The sequence below is a fragment of the Xenopus tropicalis genome, chromosome 2, assembly GCF_000004195.4.
Source record: "Xenopus tropicalis strain Nigerian chromosome 2, UCB_Xtro_10.0, whole genome shotgun sequence".
Classification (NCBI taxonomy): domain Eukaryota; kingdom Metazoa; phylum Chordata; class Amphibia; order Anura; family Pipidae; genus Xenopus; species Xenopus tropicalis.
In genome coordinates, this window is record NC_030678.2 from 34105260 (window position 1) to 34130689 (window position 25430).

Consider the following 25430-nt stretch of genomic DNA (forward strand, 5'->3'; position numbering starts at 1 on the left):
CATTTTGTTTCTGATACTAAATGTAAAATAAATAACAGCATATGTGTACAAAATAATACAAAATTTAAAAAAAGGCCTTTTTACATATGTTCTTGTATGGGAGGGTTGTATGAGCTAGCCGTTTGTTTATGTACGGGCTGAGAGAGGTTAGGGATTGCTTTTTTTTCTCTCCAGATATAATTCTTTAGCTTTACTGGTCCCACTTTTGCTGGGGATGCCACAAGGACAGTAGGCCAAACCTCTTGGTTAGGGTATATTCCAGTCTTTCCTGTTGTGAGTTTTCCTGTCACACTTGGCTTGAACTCACAGGGAATCTTTAGCAAGAGAGAGATATTGGGTTGAGGCTGAAAATTGCTTTTCCAGGGTATGACTGTATATCCAAGCAGAGTCAGAAGCCAGGCAAAGCATTGCAGCGGAACTTTTATTCATATACACACATCTCACTTGCCTGTTTTCTTAAGCTGAAACGGATGTATTTTTTTTTTTCCCCAGCTGTAACTGTCAGACATTTCTTTTGCACTATTGTTGTGCTGAATGTCGCACTGATTTGAGATGTGAAAAGGCTACTGTACTTTCCAGCTGTGCTGATTGTTGTACGGCCGATTATCACAGCAGCGTGTCACGGATTGTATTCAGCTGCAATAGAAAGATTCAGCCAGTCATTTCCTAATGAACTATTATTGCTGTCACACTGAATCACATTACTTCAAAAATATATCATTTTCCGGAAGATTGGAATTGTTTTTCTTTAATTGATCCTATTTGCAATTAACTGCCAGTGGGAGGTTGCATTGTATATAGTAATTTTCACACCATTCTAGCAAAGAGAAGAATGCAGTTCTGACTAGCTCGGTGGAAGTTTTCCCTGCCCACGGTGTGATTTGCCTTTGGATTCAGCCTAAGCTATGCTGGGTGTATTTACATTTTGTGTCTAACCTAAAGTTTTCTTTGTTTAGTTGTGCCTACTACGTTACATGTATACACAAGATGTTTTATTCTCTGTACAGACTGAGTACAAAAGGGGTGGTTTGTGCTGTTACCAGGTCTAGCTGTACCCCCAGACAAGTCCTTTTAAGGTGCCCATACACGCATCAATATTATCATACAAAACAAGCTTTTGTATGATATTCGGTGCATTTATGGTTTGTTAATAAGGCGACCAACATCTGCTTTTGACCTGCATTTCTGACGATTTTGCTCTTGACATTAGTGGAATAGACGAAAGATCTTTTCTACAATCAACTGATGCAGGAACAATCGTTATTGTAACGTGTATGGCCCCCTCCAACTTGGTATAGAATTAAGTTTAAGGTGTTCAAAATGAGTCAGTTTTCTTGATATCTGACCCATTGGTTGGCTGTCATTTAAGCTGGCCACACACAAGAATGACCAGATTGCACGGCTTCTGTTGCATACAACGCATGATGTATAGGTCATATAACAAGTGTTCTTGTAACCAATGGTAAGCATAGTTTAAAGGTGCATATTGAGGGCAGGTTATCAGTGACTGCGGGGGTAATTTGAGATTTGCTTCCCTTTTCCTTGTATCACAGATGCAGGTTGTCAGTGACAGCTGATTAAAGGAACATCAGATTGTGGGTAGCTATCAGTTAAGAATAACTTTCAGCCTGTTCTTACTAAGAACAACTATAATACTTCTGTTTTTGAGAGTTAATGGGCAGTTAAGTGACTAAGGCCTGGCATGGATCATTTTAGAGAAGAGGTCTGCCTGTCAATACTATATGTGCTTCAGGCACAGTGTCTCCCATAGTGTGTGCCGTTAGCCTAAAGCTGTCCTTTCTAAGTCACACTTATATTAAGGCTGCAGAAATGGGAAATGGCATTTCAGTATCTGGGTCTGGAGGGATATGGTATCTGAAGCCTTAATATTAGGCACTAATAGAAAACGTAAGCTTTGATTAAGGTTGTCCCTTTAACAGGCCATAGCAACTACAGATAAAATGTGCAAGGTTATGTAGCTGTGCCTGCAAGGAAGCAGTGAGCAAGCAGTTTGCTGAGTGCGCAAAAAAAAGATGATAGAAGACCTGTTAGGCAGTGTTATCTTCTCAGAGAGCTGATAAGAGGTGGATTGGATTGCTGGCCTGTTTCTGAACCTTGCCTAATGAATGGTTGCTAAGCAAATTGCATCTCAGTCAGTTTAATCCTTCCCATGACATGAACAGGTCCATTCTGGGAACTGAGGCACCAGTCACCCGACTGACAGGTCCGTTCAGAATAACTGCAGACGAACGCTTGTTACTTTGTGCCCACAAGTTCACACTTCTTAGAAAAACTGCTGGCTTTGGGCAGAGTCCTTTTTATTTCTGGATTAAACCTTAATATTAACAACTTTATTTATAGACTGACAAGATACACAGTGCAGTAAGTGAGCATCACAGAATGAAACATGAGAAGTGGGCCATGCTTGCAAAGTCTGTAAAAAAAATGCCTGTAATGCAGGGTGTTTGCAAAAACATATGGCTAGTTTCATTATTATTTATTTATTGCCTTGTGTTTAACTTTATAACATTTTTATTCATATCAATGACATTTAAACAAAATGGTTATAGTCACCAACAGTCTCTTTTTTTTTTATTCAGAATTCATAACTTGCTAACTATAAGTATGACCTCTTTAAATGGGTTTAAAGAAAGAGAAGATGCAACTAAAGCTATAGAATAACTTTAAACATGCTATGACTTGTGAGAGAGCATCTTGTAGTTCAGTACTGCCTAACTTTTTTCCTTTGTCGGACAGTTTATATTATAGTATATGGCTCTGTTCAAGCGATGGGGTGTTTCGGCAGGATGAGAACTGCTTCCTGCCCAAGGTGCTCTTGTTAGATGCTTGTATTGCATTTACGTGTCCTAAAAACTGAAACATTGGTGAAAACCTTTGCAAAATATGTCACTTGTATTAACCAGAGAATGCAGCAGATCAGGGCTGAGCACTGTATTCTCTAACACCCCATACGTGTCAGATTTATCCTGCGGATTTGGTCCCCCTGGACTGAGTCTGCTGCTTATCCGCCTGTGTCTGCAACATGCCCAACTGTCTCCTCAACACATCTGGGTGAAAATTGGGCAAGTTGGAGAAACCTGTTGTGCGCGGCCTTCATTATGATCAGTTAATTGGACCATAGGCTGTACAGTCGGATGAAATTGGGAGAAGATATGCTTATTTAGTGACCCTGCCACGTGAGCAAATGTACATGGCCATCTTTAGGGCAGTGACACACGGGGTGATTAGTTGCCGCATGATAAATCTCCATTGTCGCGGGCAACTAATCTCCCTGCAGTGCCATCCACAGACTAGAATGTAAATTGCCGGTTGGATGGCATACGCGGCACTGCGATTTGCCTGAGTCGCCCAAAGTTTCCTCTTAAGGCAACTTCGGCAATTTTCGGTGCCACGTATGCCATCCCACTGGGGGTTTACATTCTAGCCGATGGGATGGCATTGCGGGGCGGTTAGTCGCCCAAGTCAACGGAGATTTGTCGCGGCGACTAATCTCCCCGTGTACCCTGCCCTTACTCTTTGTACCCTGGGTATTGTATATCTGACCGCTGAGAGCAGGAGATGTATGTCAGTATTTTGCCTTACATGTATTCACAGTGCTGTACATTAAAATTATACACCACAACAGGGGGCTAGTGCATTTACAGCTTAAATGATATATACACAATTACTTTCAAGATTAAGTGCTAACTTCCCCGTAGATCTTATAATCTAAATAATGGAATGACCTTTGAACAAAGCCTAATGGTACAACCTTTCATTATATTGCTATTGCCGCAATCCTTTTAAAGGTGTCAATATTGCACTAATACATCTGGAATTACCATTTTTATAGGTGTAGGAATGGAAAAGCCGAACGTTTGTAAAGGCTCTTAATGCACTGTGTTTGGGGAACCATCTCTTAGCCTGTAATGGACCTTAGAGAGCTGAACCATTCAGATGGATTAAAGAACCCTTCTAAATGGCTTGACTAAGAAGCACAACAGTTACAAATGAATGGAGCCTTTTCTATACAACCCCTTCAGTCTCCGCAGCACAGTGTTCGATTCTGTGGCAGAGAAAAGGTAGAAGAAGACTTGAATTGTGTTGTCAGTTGCTATTTCCAATAGGCGGATGCTGGGAAAATTTGCACGTGGAATTCTTTCCCTTCATTTGTATTCATGGTGTTTTGAAAGGCCTGTTTGAATTGTAAATTGTGAGGTCACAGGACTTCTTTCCTAATGTATTCTTGATAAGCTTTGAAGGTTGAAAGCCAGTATTGTGACTTTATTTCTTCTTGAAAGCCTTTGAAAAACTCTACATATATGAGGCTGTGAGAAATTGCAGGTCTTGTTTTATAAGGGAAGAAAGTCTAAATGAAGCCTTCCGTCCAATAATGTATCGCTGATTAGCATTTTATTCCTGATGTACAGTGCCAAGGCTGTTGATTACGTAGCATTTTCTTACCAGGTATGCGGCTGGTTATGTCAAGGTCTGTTTATTTATTAGTAGGATTTGTTGTTACTTGCAGATCATTAAGTACTAATAAACAGGAAAGAGCACAAGAACGCCTGCCAATATTTGAATATATATATAAAGTTAACCACTATAATATTATATATATATATATTTAATATTATAGTGGTTAACTTATTGTTAAGTCCTTGTGTTTGCAGCTCTCTGTCCATATATTGCCTCATTTTAGCCAGCACCCAGGGCATTTGAACTTTTATTGTGTGTGTGTGTGTACACCATCTCCCATAGACTCTATTTTATTTTAACATTTTTAAACATTTTGTTTTTTCTGTAATAACAAACTCGATCCCATCTAAGACATAAAAAAATCCTTATTGGAAGCACACCAAACCTAGTAGGTTTATTTTAATATTTAAATTGATGGAGATCCATGTTGCAGAATGGCCCCTTTTTCCATAAACCTCGCGTCCCAAGCATTCTGGAGAACAGGTCCCATACCTGTATTATCACGTCTCTATAAAGCACCAAGGTATTTCTACAGCGCTGTACAATAAATTGTTATATACATTGATTTACATGCAAAACAGCCAGTAACCATAAAAGAAGTAAAGAGCGCTGCACAAAAGAGCATTGTTGGTGTCTTGTCCCCTCCCGTATACCTCCTATTATAATGTCCACCAAGAAGCCGGCAAAGGATGTAACCTTGTAGACAAAGGGGTGTTTAGGACCATCTTCATGTTATGTATAGTGGTTCTTACACATGGCTTTGAATATAGTTTAAATGAAGTAAAGCTATCCCAAGTTGTATTAACTTTTTTTGAACTAGAGAAAGGAAAGGTTCGGCTTAATGAAGTTATTAATTTAAGGTGCCTATAATCATTGGTCAGTACTTTCAAATGTTATATCACCCGTAGCCATGTGACCTGTGCTCCTAATAAACTGCAGTCACACTTTACTGCTGCTCTGCAAGTAATATCACCCCCCCTCCTCCCAGCAGCCGATCAGCAGAACAATGGGAAGGGAGCAAGATAGCAGCGCCCAGTAGATATCAGAATAGCACTCAATAGTACGAAGTCTAAGTCCGGCTTGGGACTCCTCCAGTTATATGGGAGTAGGAGAAACAATAGTTTACCTGAAAGCAGTTCTAACGTGTAGCACTGGCTCCTTCTGAAAGCTCAGACTCGGGCACAATGCACTGAGATGGCGCCGACACACCAATATTACAGCTAAAAATACATTTGTAATTTTAAATGGTAGTGAAATATTACCTATGTTAACAGTGTAATTTAGAATTATAAGTATACCATAAAAATCATGACTATATCCCTTTAAAGGCAATTGCCATAGGTTCTGGTTTCTTTGCTTCTGCGTGTGATTAAAGGCTTCATTCCTAAACAGGTTTCAGTTTAGCTCTTGTTCTCCCTGATATCGAGGATATTGCCTAAATGCAGAGAGATGTTATTTTTGGAAATTGCCCAGGCTAATTTATTGCTTTCCGACACACTCTGTAAAATCCCCTTTATTCCTTAGGTTTTTTGTGCCTTTCCAGTGGGAGGAATGCAGGTACCAAAGTGGTACTTAGCGTTGTGCAGAATTAGCCCAGTTCCCACAAGGCAGAGAACATTGTTGCTTGTCTGTGACAACAGGTAGTCATTTTCTGGCTTCTTTCCTTTTATCATCTTCACCTCTTCTCATCTCTCTCAAACACGTGTTCCTGCTTTCCAGCTGTGCCATTCTACATCACCCAAGTGAGCACAATGCCAAAGTTTCTAATCTGTTTAAAGCAAAGTAGAATTTACAGATATCCTATATAGGCCACCCAGCGTTCTATTGAGAACACACCATATGCTCAGTTTGTGTTTTTTTGTTTTTTTTTTGTCACTTCTGAGAAAATAAATTCTGGGGTTTTAATGTAGGAGGAAGTGTTTTCAAATCACCACTTGAATGCCTCATTTAAAATCACTTGTATGAGAGGTGTTGAGCTGCAAAAAATGTTAAAGCAATGTAAAATATGATGATTATGATTTTGTGGTTTCAGTTGCAGAATTTTTTCCTCCGCTGTAAAAATATATTTTACTTGCAGTACAAGGAGCTGCTTGGTTTTCTATATATTTAGTGTTAACCAATTACACCTTAGCATGCTGGTTAGCTGCATTTTTTATTATTAAAAACAATTATCACCTTATGGGTCTAGTCATACACTTCACTCTCAAACATTTCTGACACTCATTCATTCCACATAAATTTATTTTTCATTTATTTTTCCTAAATAAAAATATATGATGTGACAGAAGTTCACAGGAAGAGTAAGTTAGTTCAGTAGCATTGATTTAAGTGTAGAGCACTTTTTTTACGTTCATTAATAATGGCTTAGAAAGTTAGAGTAAGCAGATTATTAGTATATTGCGGGTGGGGATTGATTTCCAGATGTCATTTTAGCTTTCACTACTTCCTTAACTGTAAGATGTGTATAATGGCAAGCCTTGGCTATATCTGTGTGGCTATAATGTGGTTAGTAACTGCTCACCTGATCACCCACATTCCTCCCAAAGAAAAAGGAATTCAGTTTTATTGTAAAAACACGACATAGCCGTGTCACTAAAGTCAACAGGGGACTTGCACATTATTGTATGAAGTAGAATATTATCGAATGCATGTTAGGCCAGTTTAAGCCTTACAAGTCACAAAAAAATGCAAGCCATTTTGGGAATTGGAGTTATGGCTGGAGGGGAGCAGACTGCTGTTTTTTCCATTTTATACAATGGCCAGCTGCAAACAGAGCAGAGGTGGGGATAGACAAATATTGCTTTTAATAGCAATTACATTTGTAAATGTACATTTTTTTTTTTTATATTTTTTATTTTTTTTTAACGTAATAGTTTGCTTAGAATTATGCTTTTGTTTTCATTGGTTTTGTATTGGTACTGGTACTTTACTGTGAAAGTGCTCAGGACAATTTCTGGACAAAGTTTAAGAGTAACCCTCTCCTCATTCTGTTCTATTCTGGTCATACAGGGTTGGACTGGCCCAGCAGGATTTTGGAAAAATCTTTCTGGCCATGGCTCCTCACCTATTTCTCAAGCAGCAGGACTTAACTAGCACTAGCGGGGGGAGGAAATTGGGCAAAGTAACCATTGGGGGTCGGTAGCTACTAGCATTTGAAGAGGGTTAGTGCATCATACAGGGGATCTGTGGCGCTCAGCGAAAGGTCCCTAGGGTTCTGTGGGCATAAAGTACAGGTATAGGATCTGAAAACCCGTTATCCAGAAAGTTTCAAATTACAAAAATCTCCCATAGGCTCCATTTTAAACAAATGATTCTAATTTTTAGAATTGATTTTCTTTTTTTTCTGTAATAATAAAACAATACCTTGTACTTGATCCCAACTAGAATATAATTAATCCGTATTGGATGGAAAACAATCCTATTGGGTTTATTTAATGTTTAAATTGTTTTACGTAAACTTAAAACATGCAGATCCAAACTTTGGAAAGATCCCTTATCCATAAGACCCCAGGTCCCAAGCATTCTGGATAACAGATCCCATATCTGTACCTCAGTCCACCACTGTGATTGTGCATAGAGAAATCTTCCAAAATAAAAATGTATTGTGTTATCTGTCATTACAAAGTAGCTTAATAAAATGTTACCTGCCTCTTGCTATCCTACAGTGCAAGAAGGAGTGGGATCCCCATGTGGTGTTAGTGCCAGTCTGCCATGCTGGCCTGTCTGCCAGGACCAGGTGACCTCTCTTTTCAGCTTCTTTCTCACCCGCAGATGAACACTGGACTTCAGAAATGTAAGTATAGCCAATGGGGTCTGCTAAGAAAAGCTAATTTTGTATGTGAATTGTGCTGTCTATGGTAGATCATCATAGGCAGTAGGTTTCCAACTGCACTGCTGGAGATGCAGCTGCACGAGAATGTGTCTAATTCTTGACAAAACATACTTGCTACCATAAACAACTGCTTATTGTCCAGTGAATGTTTGTCTGTGGTTGGGAGCAATCCTCAGGCTCGATTCCAAACCAAAAACAACCTTGCATGACATTGTCATAAAAGTAGGAAGGAAAGGGGGGAATTTTGCTAAAAAATTACTGTAACTCCAGCTCAGAATCCTTATGAGCACTGTGTGGAAATGGCCAAGTCAGTTGGGATAAGAGAAATTTCAAATCCTAAGATATACAGGTCCTTTTCAAAAAATTAGCATATTGTGATAAAGTTCATTATTTTCTGTAATGTACTGATAAACATTAGACTTTCATATATTTTAGATTCATTACACACAACTGAAGTAGTTCAAGCCTTTTCTTGTTTTAATATTGATGATTGTGGCATACAGCTCATGAAAACCCAAAATTCCTATCTCAAAAAATTAGCATATCATGAAAAGGTTCTCTAAACGAGCTATTAACCTAATCATCTGAATCAACAAATTAACTCTAAAAACCTGCAAAAGATTCCTGAGGCTTTTAAAAACTCCCAGCCTGGTTCATTACTCAAAACCGCAATCATGGGTAAGACTGCCGACCTGACTGCTGTCCAGAAGGCCATGATTGACACCCTCAAGCAAGAGGGTAAGACACAAAAAGAAATTTCTGAACAAATAGGCTGTTCCCAGAGTGCTGTATCAAGGCACCTCAGTGGGAAGTCTGTGGGAAGGAAAAAGTGTGGCAGAAAACGCTGCACAACGAGAAGAGGTGACTGGGCCCTGAGGAAGATTGTGGAGAAGGACCGATTCCTGACCTTGGGGGACCTGCAGAAGCAGTGGACTGAGTCTGGAGTAGAAACATCCAGAGCCACCGTGTACAGGCGTGTGCAGGAAATGGGCTACAGGTGCTGCATTCCCCAGGTCAAGCCACTTTTGAACCAGAAACAGCGGCAGAAGCGCCTGACCTGGGCTACAGAGAAGCAGCACTGGACTGTTGCTCAGTAGTCCAAAGTATGTCATTCGGAAATCAAGGTGCCAGAGTCTGGAGGAAGACTGGGGAGAGGGAAATGCCAAAATGCCTGAAGTCCAGTGTCAAGTACCCACAGTCAGTGATGGTCTGGGGTGCCATGTCAGCTGCTGGTGTTGGTCCACTGTGTTTTATCAAGGGCAGGGTCAATGCAGCTAGCTATCAGGAGATTTTGGAGCACTTCATGCTTCCATCTGCTGAAAAGCTTTATGGAGATGAAGATTTCATTTTTCAGCATGACCTGGCACCTGCTCACAGTGCCAAAACCACTGGTAAATGGTTTACTGACCATGGTATTACTGTGCTCAATTGGCCTGCCAACTCTCCTGACCTGAACCCCATAGAGAATCTGTGGGATATTGTGAAGAGAAAGTTGAGAGACACAAGACCCAACACTCTGGATGAGCTTAAGGCCGCTATTGAAGCATCCTGGGCCTCCATAACACCTGAGCAGTGCCACAGGCTGATTGCCTCCATGCCACGCCACATTGAAGCAGTCATTTCTGCAAAAGGATTCCCGACCAAGTATTGAGTGCATAACTGAACATAATTATTTGAAGGTTGACTTTTTTTGTATTAAAAACACTTTTCTTTTATTGGGCGGATGAAATATGCTAATTTTTTGAGATAGGAATTTTGGGTTTTCATGAGCTGTATGCCACAATCATCAATATTAAAACAAGAAAAGGCTTGAACTACTTCAGTTGTGTGTAATGAATCTAAAATATATGAAAGTCTAAGGTTTATCAGTACATTACAGAAAATAATGAACTTTATCACAATATGCTAATTTTTTGAAAAGGACCTGTATGTGTGAGTAATCGCTGTAATTACTGTGAGCTGTGTAGCATATTCTATTATACTAATTAGTAAATCAATGAATTGTATACATTCAGAATGCAACTGAAACGGTTCACAAAAAGGACAGAGTTACTAATTTAAAGGATTTAAAAGCCTTTTATTTTAAAATCCCTACTTGTCAGGTCAGTCTGGCAGCTTTTATAGGCCCGTGTATGGACACCTTAAGTATACTTTTAGGGCGAAGACACACGGGGCAATTAGTCGCTGTGACTTTTAATTAAGTCTCTGCGACTGATCTCCTCAGCGTCTTTTCTGACATAGGGTAGAATAGAAATCGATGTGACTAAACGCTCACGAGTCTTTGCTACGCAAGTTAGTCGTCACGACTCTTTAAAAAGTCACAGCGGCTAAGTGCCCCATGTGTCTTTGCCCTTAAGTGGCCAGTTAGTATATATTCTAGTGGTCTTCTCCCCCCTCTTATTTAAAGCTGCCCAAACGTAGTACAAGGGCATTTTCCTTTGAATACAATCTGCTTGCCAGCCCTGCATTAGTCAGCCTGCATCAGTTCTCTGTCTGTAATGTTGCTTTTAGAATCCAGCACTGATATTGTTTGACTACAGCTTTTAGTGTGATTTACCCCTAGCAAAATATTTTGGGACATGCTAGAAGTTGATCAGTGTTTAAATAACCCATTGTTAGAACAAATGTGTTTGTAACTCCTCTAATCTTAAGTTCTCATTCAGAACATCTGGTTGGCTGTAGATTGTCTGTATGGGTTGTATTAGCAGTGCTTTTAACACTTATATTTGTATTGATGTACTGTGCTTTTAAAGCTCCATTTCGTACTAAATATCTTTGCTTTCTCTCTGGCAGGGGATACTACACAGAAGATGAGATCTGCTCAGCATCCTACTCCAGCAGAATTGGATGCTTATGCTAAGAAGGTTGCCAATAATCCTTTGACAATAAAAATCTTCCCAAACAGCGTTAAAGTTCCCCAGCGGAAACACATCCGTAGGACTGTTAACGGACTCGATACATCAGGCCAGCGGTACAGTCCTTATCCTTTGCAGGTCAGCACAAAGACAGGACTGCTGGCTATTGTTAAGTCCCCAGCTAAAGGTGTTTTAAAGGACTTTGACGGCACCCGAGCTCGCCTCTTGCCAGAGTCTATGATGAATCCTCCCTCGGCTCCATACGTTGCACCTAGCACTTTAAACCATCCTCAAGGGCTTACGCGCCCCCAGCAAGCCCTGCAGCATGCTCAGGCCCTGCAGCATGCACAGAGCATGCAGCAGCAACAACAGACATTGACACATTCTCAGAGCATGCCACCTGGTCTGCAGCACCCTTCAACTTTGCAGCACCCACAGGGCCTGCCTCAGGGGCTGCAGCATTCTCAGGGTCTGCAAAATACACAGAGCATCCCTCAACCACAGACACTGCAGCACACGCAAAGCATACCACAGCCACAGACACTGCATCATGGGCAGGGTCTACCCCAAACACAACGTCAGCAGAGTATTCCACAAAATCTGCAGCACCAACAGACGATAAACCAGACCTTGCAGCACGCTCAGAATATGTCTCAGGCTCTGCAGCATACACAAGGGTTGCAGCGCCCTCAAAATATGGGGTCACAACATTCCCAGAGTATGCCCCAACAGAATTCTCTACAGCATGCTACTGGAATTTCACATCAGGCTCTCCCCCACCCTGCCAACACCCTACTGCAGCCAGGTTTACACGGAGCCCGAAAGATGCCAGATGCAGATGCACCTCCGAATGTGACAGTGTCTACCTCAACCATCCCCCTTTCTATGGCTGCCACCCTACAGCAGAACAGACCACCTGACCTAGGTAGTATTGTGCACCAGATAAACCAATTTTGTCAAGCCAGGGCTGGCATAGGCACAACTTCTGTGTGTGAGGGGCAGATTGCCAACCCCAGTCCTATCAGTCGTAACCTGCTTATCAATGCAAGCACTAGGGTCTCAACTCATAGCATTCCCATGCCTTCCTGTGTTGGAACATCTGTAGACCATTCTGCTGCTGCTGCTGCTATTTCCTCTGCAACCTCTGGGAACATCCCTATGGTAAACATGAGCAGAGTGCCTACTTCATACCCTGGTGATCTAAAACCCATGGGCTGGAACCAGCACCAGCTGGCACATTTGCAACAGATGTGTGGAGAAACTGGTGTACAGCCTGGGAAACCAAGCCAGAGGGAAATTAGCGCCCAAGTCTTTCCTGGCAAGGCTTCATCTTACTCACAAGAACTGTGCATGAACCAGTCTTTTGGCCTGAAACCCCCTATTGAGAAACCTACCCCATCTCCTCCTGTGAATGGATTGCCAGGTCCTTTGCCATACACAAATGGACACTATTTCCAGCCACTATGGAATAACATTCTGCCGACCCCAAACAGTGACAGCATGGGATCACAAGATCTTGCCATGCCTTTTCATGGGGGGCAGTCAGCAGGTGGATCCTTAGATTGTGCTGGGGGGACTCACTATAGAGCTATAGGGGGTGGGTCTTCCAGCCAGAACAACGTGATGCAGACCATGGATTACTTGAGTGGAGGGGACTTTCAGCAGTCTTGCTTCCGAGATCAGAGCATGGCCTCGATTGGAAAGGTTCAGAGACCCCCAATGAGCCGAGCCCCAGAACCAGCGGATAGCCGAAACATTCATGTTCAGCATCCAGGGTATAGATAGGCTACTGTCACTTTTGCAACTAAGAGGGTTTAGTCTTCATTTGAATGATTAGTAAGGCTCTTTTATCCTTTTCAATTGGCAAAATTGTTGTGATCATTATATGCTAACGTGGCTATAAGATGCCATCAAAGCTTATAGTTGCTAATATAAATTTGCTCCATTTATCAGGGTTTTTATTTTAAGGGTTGTGTGTGGTCTATTTTTGATTTAGGTTTTTTTTTTTATATAAACCTTGTCAGTAGCTGAACAGGCTGTATTGTGTTGCCTTGCAATTCTATACTGGCTCCAAGCACTGAAGGGCTTTACCATGCTGCTTTGTTTTAATGTGGGAACACTAAGCCCTCCAAAGTGTTATATCTATATATATATATATATTCTCTCTTGGTCTTGATGTCCTTTAAAAGTTGTAAGAGGTCATCATTTTCTGCCTTGTCAGGGAATTCTGATGCTTAAAGGTCTCGAAAGGTTGTTCACCAGAGGGCATCAGTACCTGTAAGGGCTTCTTTTATGGTAAGTGTGTGGCTTTTGAGAATAGACACTGTATTTAACCATATTTGTTGTAACCTACCATTTTTACTCCTAAATGCATCAGGAAAGTTACTGAATACATACAAACTGAGGGAAAGTGACTGTTAATTATGTATATTGTTAGATTTTAGAGTCCAGGGACTTATGCAGCTCAGCCCTCCTCTTTTTAAGCAATACTGATTTTTTTTTTTTAATATGGAATTTATTAGCCCCTGATTTCCTGGGGGTTTTCTCTTTATAAAAGATGATTTGTTTGTCACTAAATGCTTTTGTTTTCCCGGGGAAAATAACCAGTATCTCTAGTTGTGCGCACACACACAGCATATTGTGGGTCAAACCACAACAGCCACTAGCGTGGGAAAGCTTTATTGCGGTGCAATCTGCTACGGGTGGGTGCTTCGGGACCTGTAGGGCTTTCCATTCTGGGGGTAGGTAGCAATCTGGGTCATGTAGCAGCGGATTATTTGCTGCCACAATTTAAAATGCCTTGTGTGCAACAGTCCTTTAATATGTTATTCCTTGGACAGCGTTTAATATTTCTTGAGTTTCAGTGTTCATAAGATCGCTTTTTAAAGTACATGCAAATGCCCTTAGACATTCCCATTTTTCTCCTGATCCCCCTTCCCAACAATTATACAACTAATGGTCAAGAAGTGATTGTTTTAACAGCCAGATTGCTGCTTAAGGAAACCCTGCCCAGTAGTTTGCTTTTTAAAATGGCAGACAGAATTATGTGGAAGGAAACAAAGAACATTTTTAAGCATTTTTGTTAAATTGTCCAGTTGCCATTAAGATCAGGGGTTGTTCTGTTTCTAAACCTTGATGGCCCTATTTTTGTCGTCCCCCTGCCCCACACCCCTTTTGGATCCAATCTGCTACTGGTGAACAGGTGGGGTTTATAAATTCCATATCGGTTTGGAATTAAGGCATTCGTTACAACCCACCCTTCTCCATTTGTTTGATCCTAGAACTTTTCTTGAAGGATACTTGCACTGAAATTTTAATATGCAAAATTTCAATTTAGACTAAACAAATTTATGGGGCATAATTACGGAGTTGGCTGCTGTTCCAGAATAAACACATTCCATCCAAATGTGCATTACTCAGCATGATCTATCCTGACCAAAAAGTCATTAGGCTATACTTATTTGTCCTTGGCAGTATCACTTATAAGCACGGCCTTGTCAGTTAACATGGTCATTCCTGTATTGCTACGTTATTTCTCCCCTGAGCAGTAAGTCGCACAAGCAGTTGTTGTGCCATAGCACCGGTATCATCCATTCCATGCTTACACAAAGGCAGTTGTATCAGGCACATTTATGCTTTATCACTGGTTCATACACACACACAACCCATTTGTGTGATTTTATCCCCTATATGTGTAATTGGCCAGAAACTCTCTGCAGTTGGGTTTCCCATAGGGACATTTTTTTTTTTTTTTTTTTTTTTTTAATCTTTTTAAACAAAACTGTGATGGGCAAAGCGTGTTTTTATGAAGCTACCCCTTTTACTGTCATCCACCATAACCACACTGGGTCATGTCTGTGCCCCGCCCCTCTGAAACTGGTTCTGGTACTATAATAGCATTTCCCCACATGTCCATGACACTGCTGGTTGTAGCTACCTGTGCCTTAACCTGTAGGCAACCTTGCCTGTTATTCCAAAGGGTAATCTGTAGCTAAGTGTTGCATGAGAAGCTCTTAGCATTTCTTCAGTAACTGATGCAGTTAATATAAGTTACCTTTTTTTATTTATAGTGATTTTACTTTTTTTTTTTTCCCCCCCCACCACCCCTTCCTTTCTCTCTTAAAGGCTTTACTATATCCTTTAGCACTCCAGCAGCTTCTGCAGCCAGTCTCCCAGCCACCTTTTGGCAGGGGTGGCATTGGGAGTTGGGCATTGGGTAGTTCTGCAGCAATAACAGTGCCAAAGGTTGTTTTCTCTGCTATAAATTGCTGGCTAATTCCTCCATTTTAATTCTTTTTTGACAATATATAAAATACAGCGTTTTTAATCCTATCTGAGGACAGTGTTAGGTACCACTGCTTAATACATTTCCCACCGTATATGCCTAACATATATCATGAGGAAGGGCAACGTGCTTAACCTCAACTTTCAGAACAGATAAGGAGACTCAGGTAACATACATACTGCGGAGTGCAAAGTAGCCATTAGGATTCATGAGAAATTAGATTTCCAAACCGCTTCAGCCTCTGACCCAGCAATATAAATAGCACAACCTCTCAGAATTTGTGTTCCCACGTCCTGTGGATGCTGAACTCTAGATATCAGCATTGCTTTTTCCTACATCCTTTAATAAGGGACAACCAGGAATGATGTGCGGGAAGTTATTAAGCACATTCATTTATGAAATCAAATTTTTATTGACTACTGCTAATGTAGGTCTCTTTTAGCGCTGCTGCATCCCTTGGTCAGCGTTGTGGCTTCTATAAAACAAGGAGTATCAAAGGCTGCCTTTTTAACAGACTGCAAATCTATTTACATTCAACATAAGTACATTGTTACACCTCTTTAGGGCCATGACACACTTGGTGTTTGGACTTTAAACTCTCATAACCAAAACACCTAGAACTTTTAGATGTTGCATGGAATACACAGGTATAAAGGCTTTATAGGGGTGGCTCACCTTTTTTAAGTTAACTTTTAGTATGTTATAGAATGTTTCAATTGGTCTCCATGTTTTTTTAGTTCAGACTCCTTGCAGTTATTGCTCTGTGAGGCTACAGTTTTATTGTTTAATTTTTATAACTTTTTTTTTTTTTAAATTCAGGCCCTCTGTTATTCATATAGTAGTCTCTCTTTGAAACAACTCCTTGCTTGCTAAGGTCATTTAGACCCTAGCAACCAGATAGCTGAGGAAATTTTTAGCTGGAGAGCTGCAGTACAAAAAAAAGCAACAATTAAAAAATGAAGACCAATTGAAAACTGTCTAAACACATGCTAAACGTTAACTCAAAGGTGTACAACTCCTTTTAAGGTTAGAGAATGCCAGTAGAGAGACTTAACTAGTTGCTAGTTACCTACTTGCCCCATGCATTGTAAAGGGCACTGCCAGGTTTATTTGGCATTGGTTTTCCAATATACTGCAGTGTTGTAAATACCTGGGCCATGGATTTGCAGGCTCACTTTGCTATGATATAATTATCCTTTTGCGTAGGGAAATGCACATATTTGTGAGAGGAACTTCAACATAGTATTTTCTATTACATGTTCTATGCCTTTATGTACTGGCTTGTTTTTGCACGCCTTGTCTCCTGGATTATTTGTTTATGGGTTTCATTGGATAATTCCGGGTATTGGCACACTATGGGCTACCACTTTTAATGCCATGGTACTCATAAAAAAGTATTTATAAAGCTGTGCAATATTGTTATAAAGTTATTAGCTTTGGGAAAAAAAGCTGCATTAAAGTGCCATTACTTTTCACCATTTGCAGCCTATATTTGTCCCCTTGACATTAATAGGCTACACCAGGCCTTAAATGGTGTAAAATAATGGCCTTGTTTTATATCTGTCTGGCATGATAAAAATGAGTCTTTTATAAATGCCGATGATATGTGATGGATGTCACTGAATTCATGCGAAACAGCTTTATAAATATCCCTTTTACTACGTACCAGTAAAATGGTTTAATTCCCTTGGTGATCACTGAAAATGTTGCATCGTGATGTTTGTGTATACCGGTTGTAGTACACGGAGTATAAAGAGCTAACCCTGGCTATTAGCTCATGGCAACCAGTCAGATATTTGCTTTCACTGGTTTACTTGCAGCTGGCTGTACAAAGGCAATCGCTGATTGGTTGCCCTGGTGTACTGCTTGCCCAGGGTTGGCAAATGAGTCTGTTGGCTCTAGTGTTATCTAAGATTGTGGTTTCTATAGGTGTGAGCTAACTGACCGAAGTCATGTGGGCCACAGAAATTTTTTAGGCCCCCAGCCTTCCCAGGGGTGTATGATCTTCTTATAGGTGTATAATAATAAATGCCTAGTACAGGGCCTATGTTTCAGAGGACTGTCTACAATAATAGGAGGTGGTTACCAGCAGTTCTAGGCTTTTTGCCTAGATCAGCATCTAGTGTGCCATGGCCCTTCATAACAAACAGGTCCCACACACACTACTTATTGTTTACACTGAATTTTTTGTGATCTACTTTAACGATTACACAATCTTGTGCTCATGTAAAGCTAAATGACCTTGTGAGATACACTGTGAAGTGCTGAATTCTAGCTTCTACCCCACGGCAACCAAAGGGTTTCACTTCGTACCATTGGGGTTTAGATAGCTGACTTTTTCTACTGTGAAAAGATGTTTGTATATATTTATAGATCAACTGTAAAAGTTGTGGTTTTGTTAAAAAAAGAAAAAAAAAAAACCTGTATACAAGACTTAGTATTTCTTTGTCATTTGTTTTCCCCCTAAGCTATTCATCTTCTGTTGAGGTTCACCTTAAAACAAGGTTCTGGGTGGGGGGAGAAACATTAAAAATATTAAATTATGCTGAAAGGAGCTAATGCTGATTTTTCAGTGTTATTTAATACTTTAAATCACCTTTTTTACCGTCTAAACACAATATTATGCCCAACTCATGATGGGCTTTATGACCCTCTAAAATAGAGCATCAAAGTGGTGCTAGGCCTTTGGCTGTCTCAGTGCTAACAGTTCATTCTTCCCGTTCTGCTGGGAGGCCCTAAGAGAACACTTACTGCGTCCCTATGAGTTTGTGCTGTAATCTCGCTCTCCTGCGACATGTTGCAATGTGTTACCCATTGAAAAAGAAATGACTATAATGATCACAACAATGTTTGAGATTGAATGTTAATTGAAAAATGTAACACTTTCTATGTACACTGGCTAAAAGTTAATGCTATACTACTGTAACTAAGTGTAATATTTCTGTATGAATGTTGCTTGTTAGTGTGGGTTGGAGTAGGTATGTATGAATGGACCCACTGCCAGAACTGGCTGCGCCCTTCACCAACCTCCTGAAAAAGACAAATGAAGCCTTAAGTATTTGCCTCTTCTAATGTTTCTGTTTTGCTGACCTGCTATTTTCAGTTTAATCTGCCCCCCCCCCGACAAGCTACACACACAAACACAAATGCTATTGCTGAATATCAAGGGGTTGCCTTTTAGGTTGTGGAATAAAGCAACACTACTGGATATGATATGTTTGCACCTAAATCTCATTACCTTGAACAGGGAAAGTATTGCTCTCTTCTCTGCTCCTTAATCCATTCCATACATAAAAATCAGGTTGTTGCTGCTCCAGTCTTACCTGTATTTATTAAACATTTCATTGTCACCAAATTGCTGCTAAAAGGCACTTCTTTCATGCACCAACTGCTCTGCACCTCAACACTGATTTCTCGGTAGGGATGCACCAAATCCGGCAACTGGCCAAACCCCATCTGAACCCTTGAAGTCATTTGACTTTAAACACTCTGAATAATAGATTGCAACCATTTGTATTTCTTATTTTGCTTGTGCAAATTTTAGAGTTTGGTTTTCCACCAAATCTCTTGTGGAGGATTTGCCTGAATTCAAAATTTCTGGTTTTAGTGCATCCCTACTTACAGGACCAAAAAAGCTTAGATGGATTAAAATTTAGATTAGATGGAGAAAATGTAATTGCAAAAAATATTTGAAATATCTGCTGTTGCTTTACTCCATGCAGTGTTTCTTTATATTTATGTTCTCTCTTGGTAATTCGAGCTAGAATTCATAGCTTCTTATGTACAAGTGTTCAGATCTCTATCGTGAGTGATTTTAGAGGTTAATGAAAAAGTAGAGGCATAGGATCTGTTATCCAGAAAGCTTGGCATCTGGGGATTCCCTGATAAAGGATCTGGTAATAGCTATACACAGGCAAATAAAAGCTGCTGATGGTCTGAGTTGGTGGCTTATTGGTCCGTGTTTGGGGCCCGCAGGTGGGCCTGCTTGCTCATCTAGATTTCTATTGGGCGGCATTAAAAATCCTGTTGGAACAAGGAACACATCAGCCCGTTCATGTGGTCTTAGTCCCAACAGCCCCTATCCCAGCAATGTGATCCATTTGCTTGACCCAGTCCAACATCACCCACCCCAAGGAGGGCATATTGGGAAAGATCCACCCATGGCCACCTTTAGTCTGCTAAGAACCATTTAAACATGAATTAAACCCAACAGAATTGTTTTGCCACCAATATGGATTCATGCAGCTTTCTTGCCATTGAGTACAAAACATTTACTTTTGCTCTGTAATAGTAACACACACACACACACAAAAAAATAATTAGTTTAAACTGCAATCTGTGGGAGATAGCCTTCCTGTAATTCAGAGCTTTCTGGATAATGGGTTTCCAGATAAGGTATCCTATTACTTGTAGTTATTTTTTTTTTTCCACCACTTAGTCCATACCATCCATATTTATAATTCCAAAGTTTTGCACAATTTGCGGGGAGGATGTTATTTTAAACTGAAAAAAGGCTGGTCCACAAAACTTGTGTTTTTTTTTTACAGCATGTGTAGACAGCTCAAAACAATAATGATAAAGCAAAATTATGAGAATTTTTTTTTTTTTATAGATAAGAGTTTGAATGGCAGTCCTGGTGGTTAAAAACTAAATGAAAAAAAAAAAAATAGTTGGGGGAAACTTAGAGTATTTTTGGGGGTTATTTTCAGGTGTTTGGATCTGGAAGATGAAATTTTATTTTGTTCTTTTTGAAGATTAGCCGTTTTTAATTTGATTTCAGATTCCAGTATTGCAGAAAGCAATATGGGCTTCTTATTTAATAAATAGCATATTGGAAGATGTTCTGAATCCTCTCCTGTGAGTGAAGGCTGCCGTTGCTGCTTCCTCCTTGTCTAATGGTAGAACATCTATAATAGCACAGTAGGAAACTGTGAGCTAAACTTGTGCTGGCTGGTGTTGCCTTATATTTAAAAGAAACACAAATGTACACATGCCTATGTTCTGCCAAATAACAGCAAAATGAAGTTCTAATTTATTATTTCTAACTCTTCTGTGTCATAACTAGTCACTGTTTCCAGAGCTGGAAAATAGAAGTGAAACTGAGGCTTTTCATGTCATGCAATATTTCCTGAACATGTTACCTCCTTGAAGCCAAGGTTTCTTCCCTCCTCCATTCCATCCCTTGCCTGGACCCTGACTTTTAAAGTGATAATCCTGCTCTGTTGGATCCTGTAAGCTGTAATTTACCATCCAAATATGATCCGCCTTCTAATAAAACCTTGGGATCCTCGCCGCCTGTCTTCATGACATGATGCTGAGGTGAACCTATTATATGGTGTGTGTCTGTTTTCATTGAACAGCTTTTCTTAGTTTTTTTTTTTATAATTCTAATCAGGTTTTTTCCCCTCCCTGCTGTGTAATTGATTTATTTGTGATTTCATTAAGATAAGTGATGCTGTGCTCAGTGTTATCTGTGTGCTGACAGCATGGCATTTGGTTGTGAGTGCACACAAATTTGTTGGGGAAATGGTGTCTAAACAAATCCTTCTTTTGTCTCTCAAAACCCCCTATGAGGTTGGTGGTTTAGCCTGAAGTCTGACTAGAGTGAGAATGGGGTACGGATAGCCATGCCCTCCTACATACACCTACAACATAATGGTCAGATAGGTTGACATATCAACTGAATATATATTTCCTGATCTAGATATTATAACCAGCAACTAGCATGGTGTTAGTATCTCCCTATTAGCAAGAAAAGTATCAGTGAGGAAATGTATTGCATTCATTGGGTGTGGGTGATAATTACTGCTATGGCCACATGGCATCTTACAGTTAATAGGATAATTGTTTGACATTGTAAATGTTGGACATATAAAGCCCTATAAGGGCTGCTATTTAAGTTAGCTGATATATCATGCCATGCTTTTAAACTAAGCAATGTGAAAGATAAGATACGCATGTGGCCATCTCCCAAAACACTACCTCCTCTCCTAGTGTTGCTTGAGACATTTCCCAGGTTCTTCTACTAAGTTGCATTCTGGGAGTTTTTAGTTAGTGTCTTCTAGCACAGAAGGAGTTAAGGATCAAAATGTCACAGAAAGATTCTGCCACATTAATGTCAATCATAAAACCTACATGTTCACACTGACACAACAATTTAGGGTCTGAGGACCATTGAGATGAGAGTACACAGAATGAATATATATCAGATCATATGGGCAGGCTGAGGTGAGTTGGGTTATCAATGAACTTTATTTACAGTCTGTGGGTTTGCTATGGATTATTCTCTAAATGCAGTGATGAGAAAAGGAGCATTTGAAATACACACTGGCTGAAGATATGCAGGCACTCCTACAATGACACGTCCTCAGCTGGAACAATGTCGTTGGACAGTGAAAATGTCTCATTTGATGTGATCAATGTCATTTCACCATCTGAAGTTCTAACAGAAAGTCAATTTATAGCTTTTAGAAATTTTGCACCGTTACAAAGCTATGGCTAATTATTGAAGCAGCTTCCCTCCAGAATCCCTGGTTCCCTGGTCTGTGTCAGTGACGTAGAAATGTGTAAGTGACAGAGCAGAGTGAAAGCTGATTTGCTGTGGTGTGTCATGGGGCCACAGCCCTCAACAGCAAACATGTACAGAGGGAAATAAAGGAATGGCGCTGGGTGCTGGTGAAGCTACATTTGCACATATAATAGCAAAGCACCTTTTTGTTTATACCCACATATACACAGCACTTTAGGCTATTTTGCATTTGGGTTTGTGCTACTCAGCAGTAGCCTTAGATCAGCTGCCAGTCACCCTTCTGCAATTTACACATGCAGATACAAATCTTATGTCAATAGTCATACAGGTGTAAGCAGAGAGTGTTTCAAAAGAGACTTCATCTATACCAGTGATAGTGACATATCAACTACAGCAATATTACTGACCCCTGCACAGGCAACTGTGTGTGTACAGGCACATAGACTACTGTATGTTGGATTCACAGACACCTATGTATCTCAGTCAGAGCTCTCCTATAGACTGACCAGCCAGGCTTCTTGATTAGTTTGCAGTCATATCAGACCCACCTGGTTAGGCTGTAGCATTTACTCTGCTAGAGCCAGTCAATTTGTTTGTAAGAAATGGCCATAGATTCTGTTATTGATCAGCTTGTATACATATAAAGAGTATATAAGAGAGATTCCAATGTTATAGCACAGTTATACTGAGGAGAAGCATTCTGGGAATGCACAATGAGTCAGGCAGTTATCTATGGGCACAGAATAAAAAATCTGCTGCTGCAGCACACTGGCTCCGGCTTCTCTGTGCATTCCCAAAAAGCTGCTTCTCTGTCAGACATACACAGACGGACTCCTCTTCCACTATCCTGCAGTCAGAAAGATAAGGCGAGCTGAAGAGGAAGAGGGGCGGGGCTTCATCTTGTACCAGGAGGAAGAAACATGGAGTTTCTTCAGATTGGTTTGTCACAGGGCCTTGTCTTCCCTGAAGGGTTAGGTTTCTGTGTTGCCTTTTTGCACTTGAGATATCAGCTCACACTGCTATGACTGCAAGGGCCTCTTAGCTGTACAGAAACCAAGACTCTGGAGAAATTTTTTGTAAGGCAGCAACTTGGTCACCAATTTTATAGGGTTGATGTCCCAGTTTCTTAGGCTGCTAGGGTTTGGTAGCAAGTTCTGCGGGCAGTGGTACTGTAAGTTCTTTTCCCCCCTCCCACTGAATAATGGCGCAATGGTTTTAGCATGTACCTATGGTTTCTCTGTCCTTGTAAGGGGATTTTGCTACATAATGTTTTTTCTCTGATTTTCATACAAACCTCCCCACTACTGTCAGCCTTTTCTCATCCCTGTGCATGAAGCTGAAAGAGACAGGTACAAAGCCTGGATTATAGGGGGAGGGAAAGCTTGTTCTTTAAGTGCCATACCTCCTGAAGAGAGAGAAAGGGGATTAACCCCATGGTGCCTGTGCCCCCTATGGAAATCATATAAAAGGATTTAATGGTGAGAAACAAATTTGGTTCTTTTTTAGTTCTCTACTGGACTACACCAGACACAGCAAAGTGTTACACTGACCCTCAAACACTCAGGGCTCCCCTATACATAGGAGCAAGGAAGTGGGATTACATATATGTAGGGTTCGCTAGAAATTGGGTCCCCTAGGTTGGTTGCCCCCAGGATAGACCCCAAGGGAGGGTAACACTTTAGTAGTGGGACACCTTGGGTGGTTTGGCACTATAAGGGTTAACTGGGATTTAGCTTCCCTGCAGTTCAATAGTTAGGCCACAGGGTGCACACAGTATATAAGGCTGTACAGCCATGTGCCTGCAGGTCTTTTAGCCTGGGACCCCTCTTGGATAAGAGGTATACCACAGGTTAGCATTAGACAGTTAGAGATTTGTTATAGACCACTCTAGGAGTGGGAGACAGGTTATCTAGTTGGGCAGCGTGGCCCCGACAGGAGGTTTAATGGATTAAGATCCACCAGCACTCATAGCTGGAGTCAGGGTATAAGTGCTAAGTATAGGAGATTAGCCTAATCCAGGGGTATCTAAGTGGAAGTACCGGGGTGAGGTCTGCTGAGGGGGTGTCCGCTTGGCGGGAGTACCGGGAAGTGCCCTAGAGAGGGGCTTCTGGCGAGAAGTACCGGAGGGAACCCCTAAAGGGAATCATCTGGCGTGTAGTACTGCTAATATCTCGTGGAGAGAGGGTCTCTTAAGGAAGAGGGAGTATACCCTGACTGCCTCATTGCTCCTGTGCATAATCTGCCTGTCTGATACAACTGTACAATAAATAAGTTCCACTGGTTAAACATCAATCCAGTGTCCTGTCTCTGCATATCTGGAGGATCCACCTGCCTGGTAAGCAACTACCCCAGGGAGGGGGCAAGGTGCCAGGGGTGCTGGAGTCCTCACACTGCAGTACAGTATCAAGGTCCCAGGAGGGGAGTTATAGTTCATTCTATCCCTATCCTGGGTGGAGGCACGCCAAAGTATAAAGTAACAGCTGTTCCCCAAAGTAAGCGGGGCTCAGGACTCCTGGAAGCGCCAAGTATAGTGAAAGATCAGCAGGTAGTGCCACAAGTAAAGATAAAGTGGGCTACATTTGGAGGCACTGCTGAGAGTTCGAAACAGCAGCAAAAGAACAGCAGGAACAGTGTAGAAGGGCCATAACAGCATTTGGGCCTAGTCTGAAGTGGAAAGCCTGGCCTCCGTCTGGATTAAATTTTGGGCACCCTGAATCTGTATCCAGGGAGGGATAATTGGCGCCAAAAGAGCAGAGGAGTTGCTCTGGGCCAATCAGATTGCAGGACTGTGGCGCCAAACAGACCCGGGAAATTCCCAGGGGGGCCCCGTGAGGGGGAGGAGGCAGAACCTTCCTGATTGCGGGGGCCGCCCCTTAGAGTGTTTAGCCAACCGTGTGGCAGAAAAGGTGCGCCAAAGTAAAGTGGGCGCGACTTGGGCGGTGACGTCACCGCAGCCATTTTGGAACTTTGCCAGAGTGAGTTTGGCTAAGCTAGTGTGAGGAGCTCTGACAAGCAACTGCGACACCAGCGATGCCTAACTTAAGCAAACAGCTACTCCCTGGCCAAGGTTCCCCAACTATGGCTGGGGCACAGAGACGAACAGCGGTGAAACTGCGCGACACCGGGCGGCGGTACATCTGGTCAGGCAGCTTCGCAGAAATGGAAGTGGATGAGTCCCTGCGGTGGATGGTGCCCCTCTGCGGCGGATGCGAGATGGAATCTTTCGGCTCCATGAAACACCCAGGAGCGAATTGCTCCACATGCGAGAGGCCCTATTGGAGTGGGCCGTTTGGGGCTGGGCCCCGGGGAGCCCAGGAAATAGAAGTGGACGCCTTGACTGACGCCTGCGACGAGCTATCCTTCAGAGAGGAGGAGGAAGGGACCCCAGAATCACCGGAGGCGGCCGCCAACCCTGATCTGGAGGGGGACCCTTTTGAGCGAGAGACCGAC

The 25430-nt window shown here is 41.5% G+C and overlaps 1 protein-coding gene across 2 annotated transcripts in view; it reads left to right on the forward strand.

The window, feature by feature from the left end:
* fam222b (family with sequence similarity 222 member B) overlaps positions 1-20782 on the forward strand; it is a 28402-nt gene extending 7620 nt beyond the window's left edge. Inside the window, exons 1-3 of one of the 2 annotated variants that reach the window (XM_031896672.1) lie at positions 6197-6221; positions 8145-8272; positions 11105-20782. In XM_031896672.1, coding sequence (XP_031752532.1) covers positions 8191-8272; positions 11105-12951 — 1929 coding nt within the window. In that variant the 5' untranslated portion in view covers positions 6197-6221; positions 8145-8190 and the 3' untranslated portion in view covers positions 12952-20782. Of the gene's footprint in view, positions 1-6196; positions 6222-8144; positions 8273-11104 lie in introns of those variants that run through there. The other variant, XM_002937603.5, reaches the window with a different exon arrangement.
* The last annotated feature ends 4648 nt before the right edge of the window (positions 20783-25430 follow it).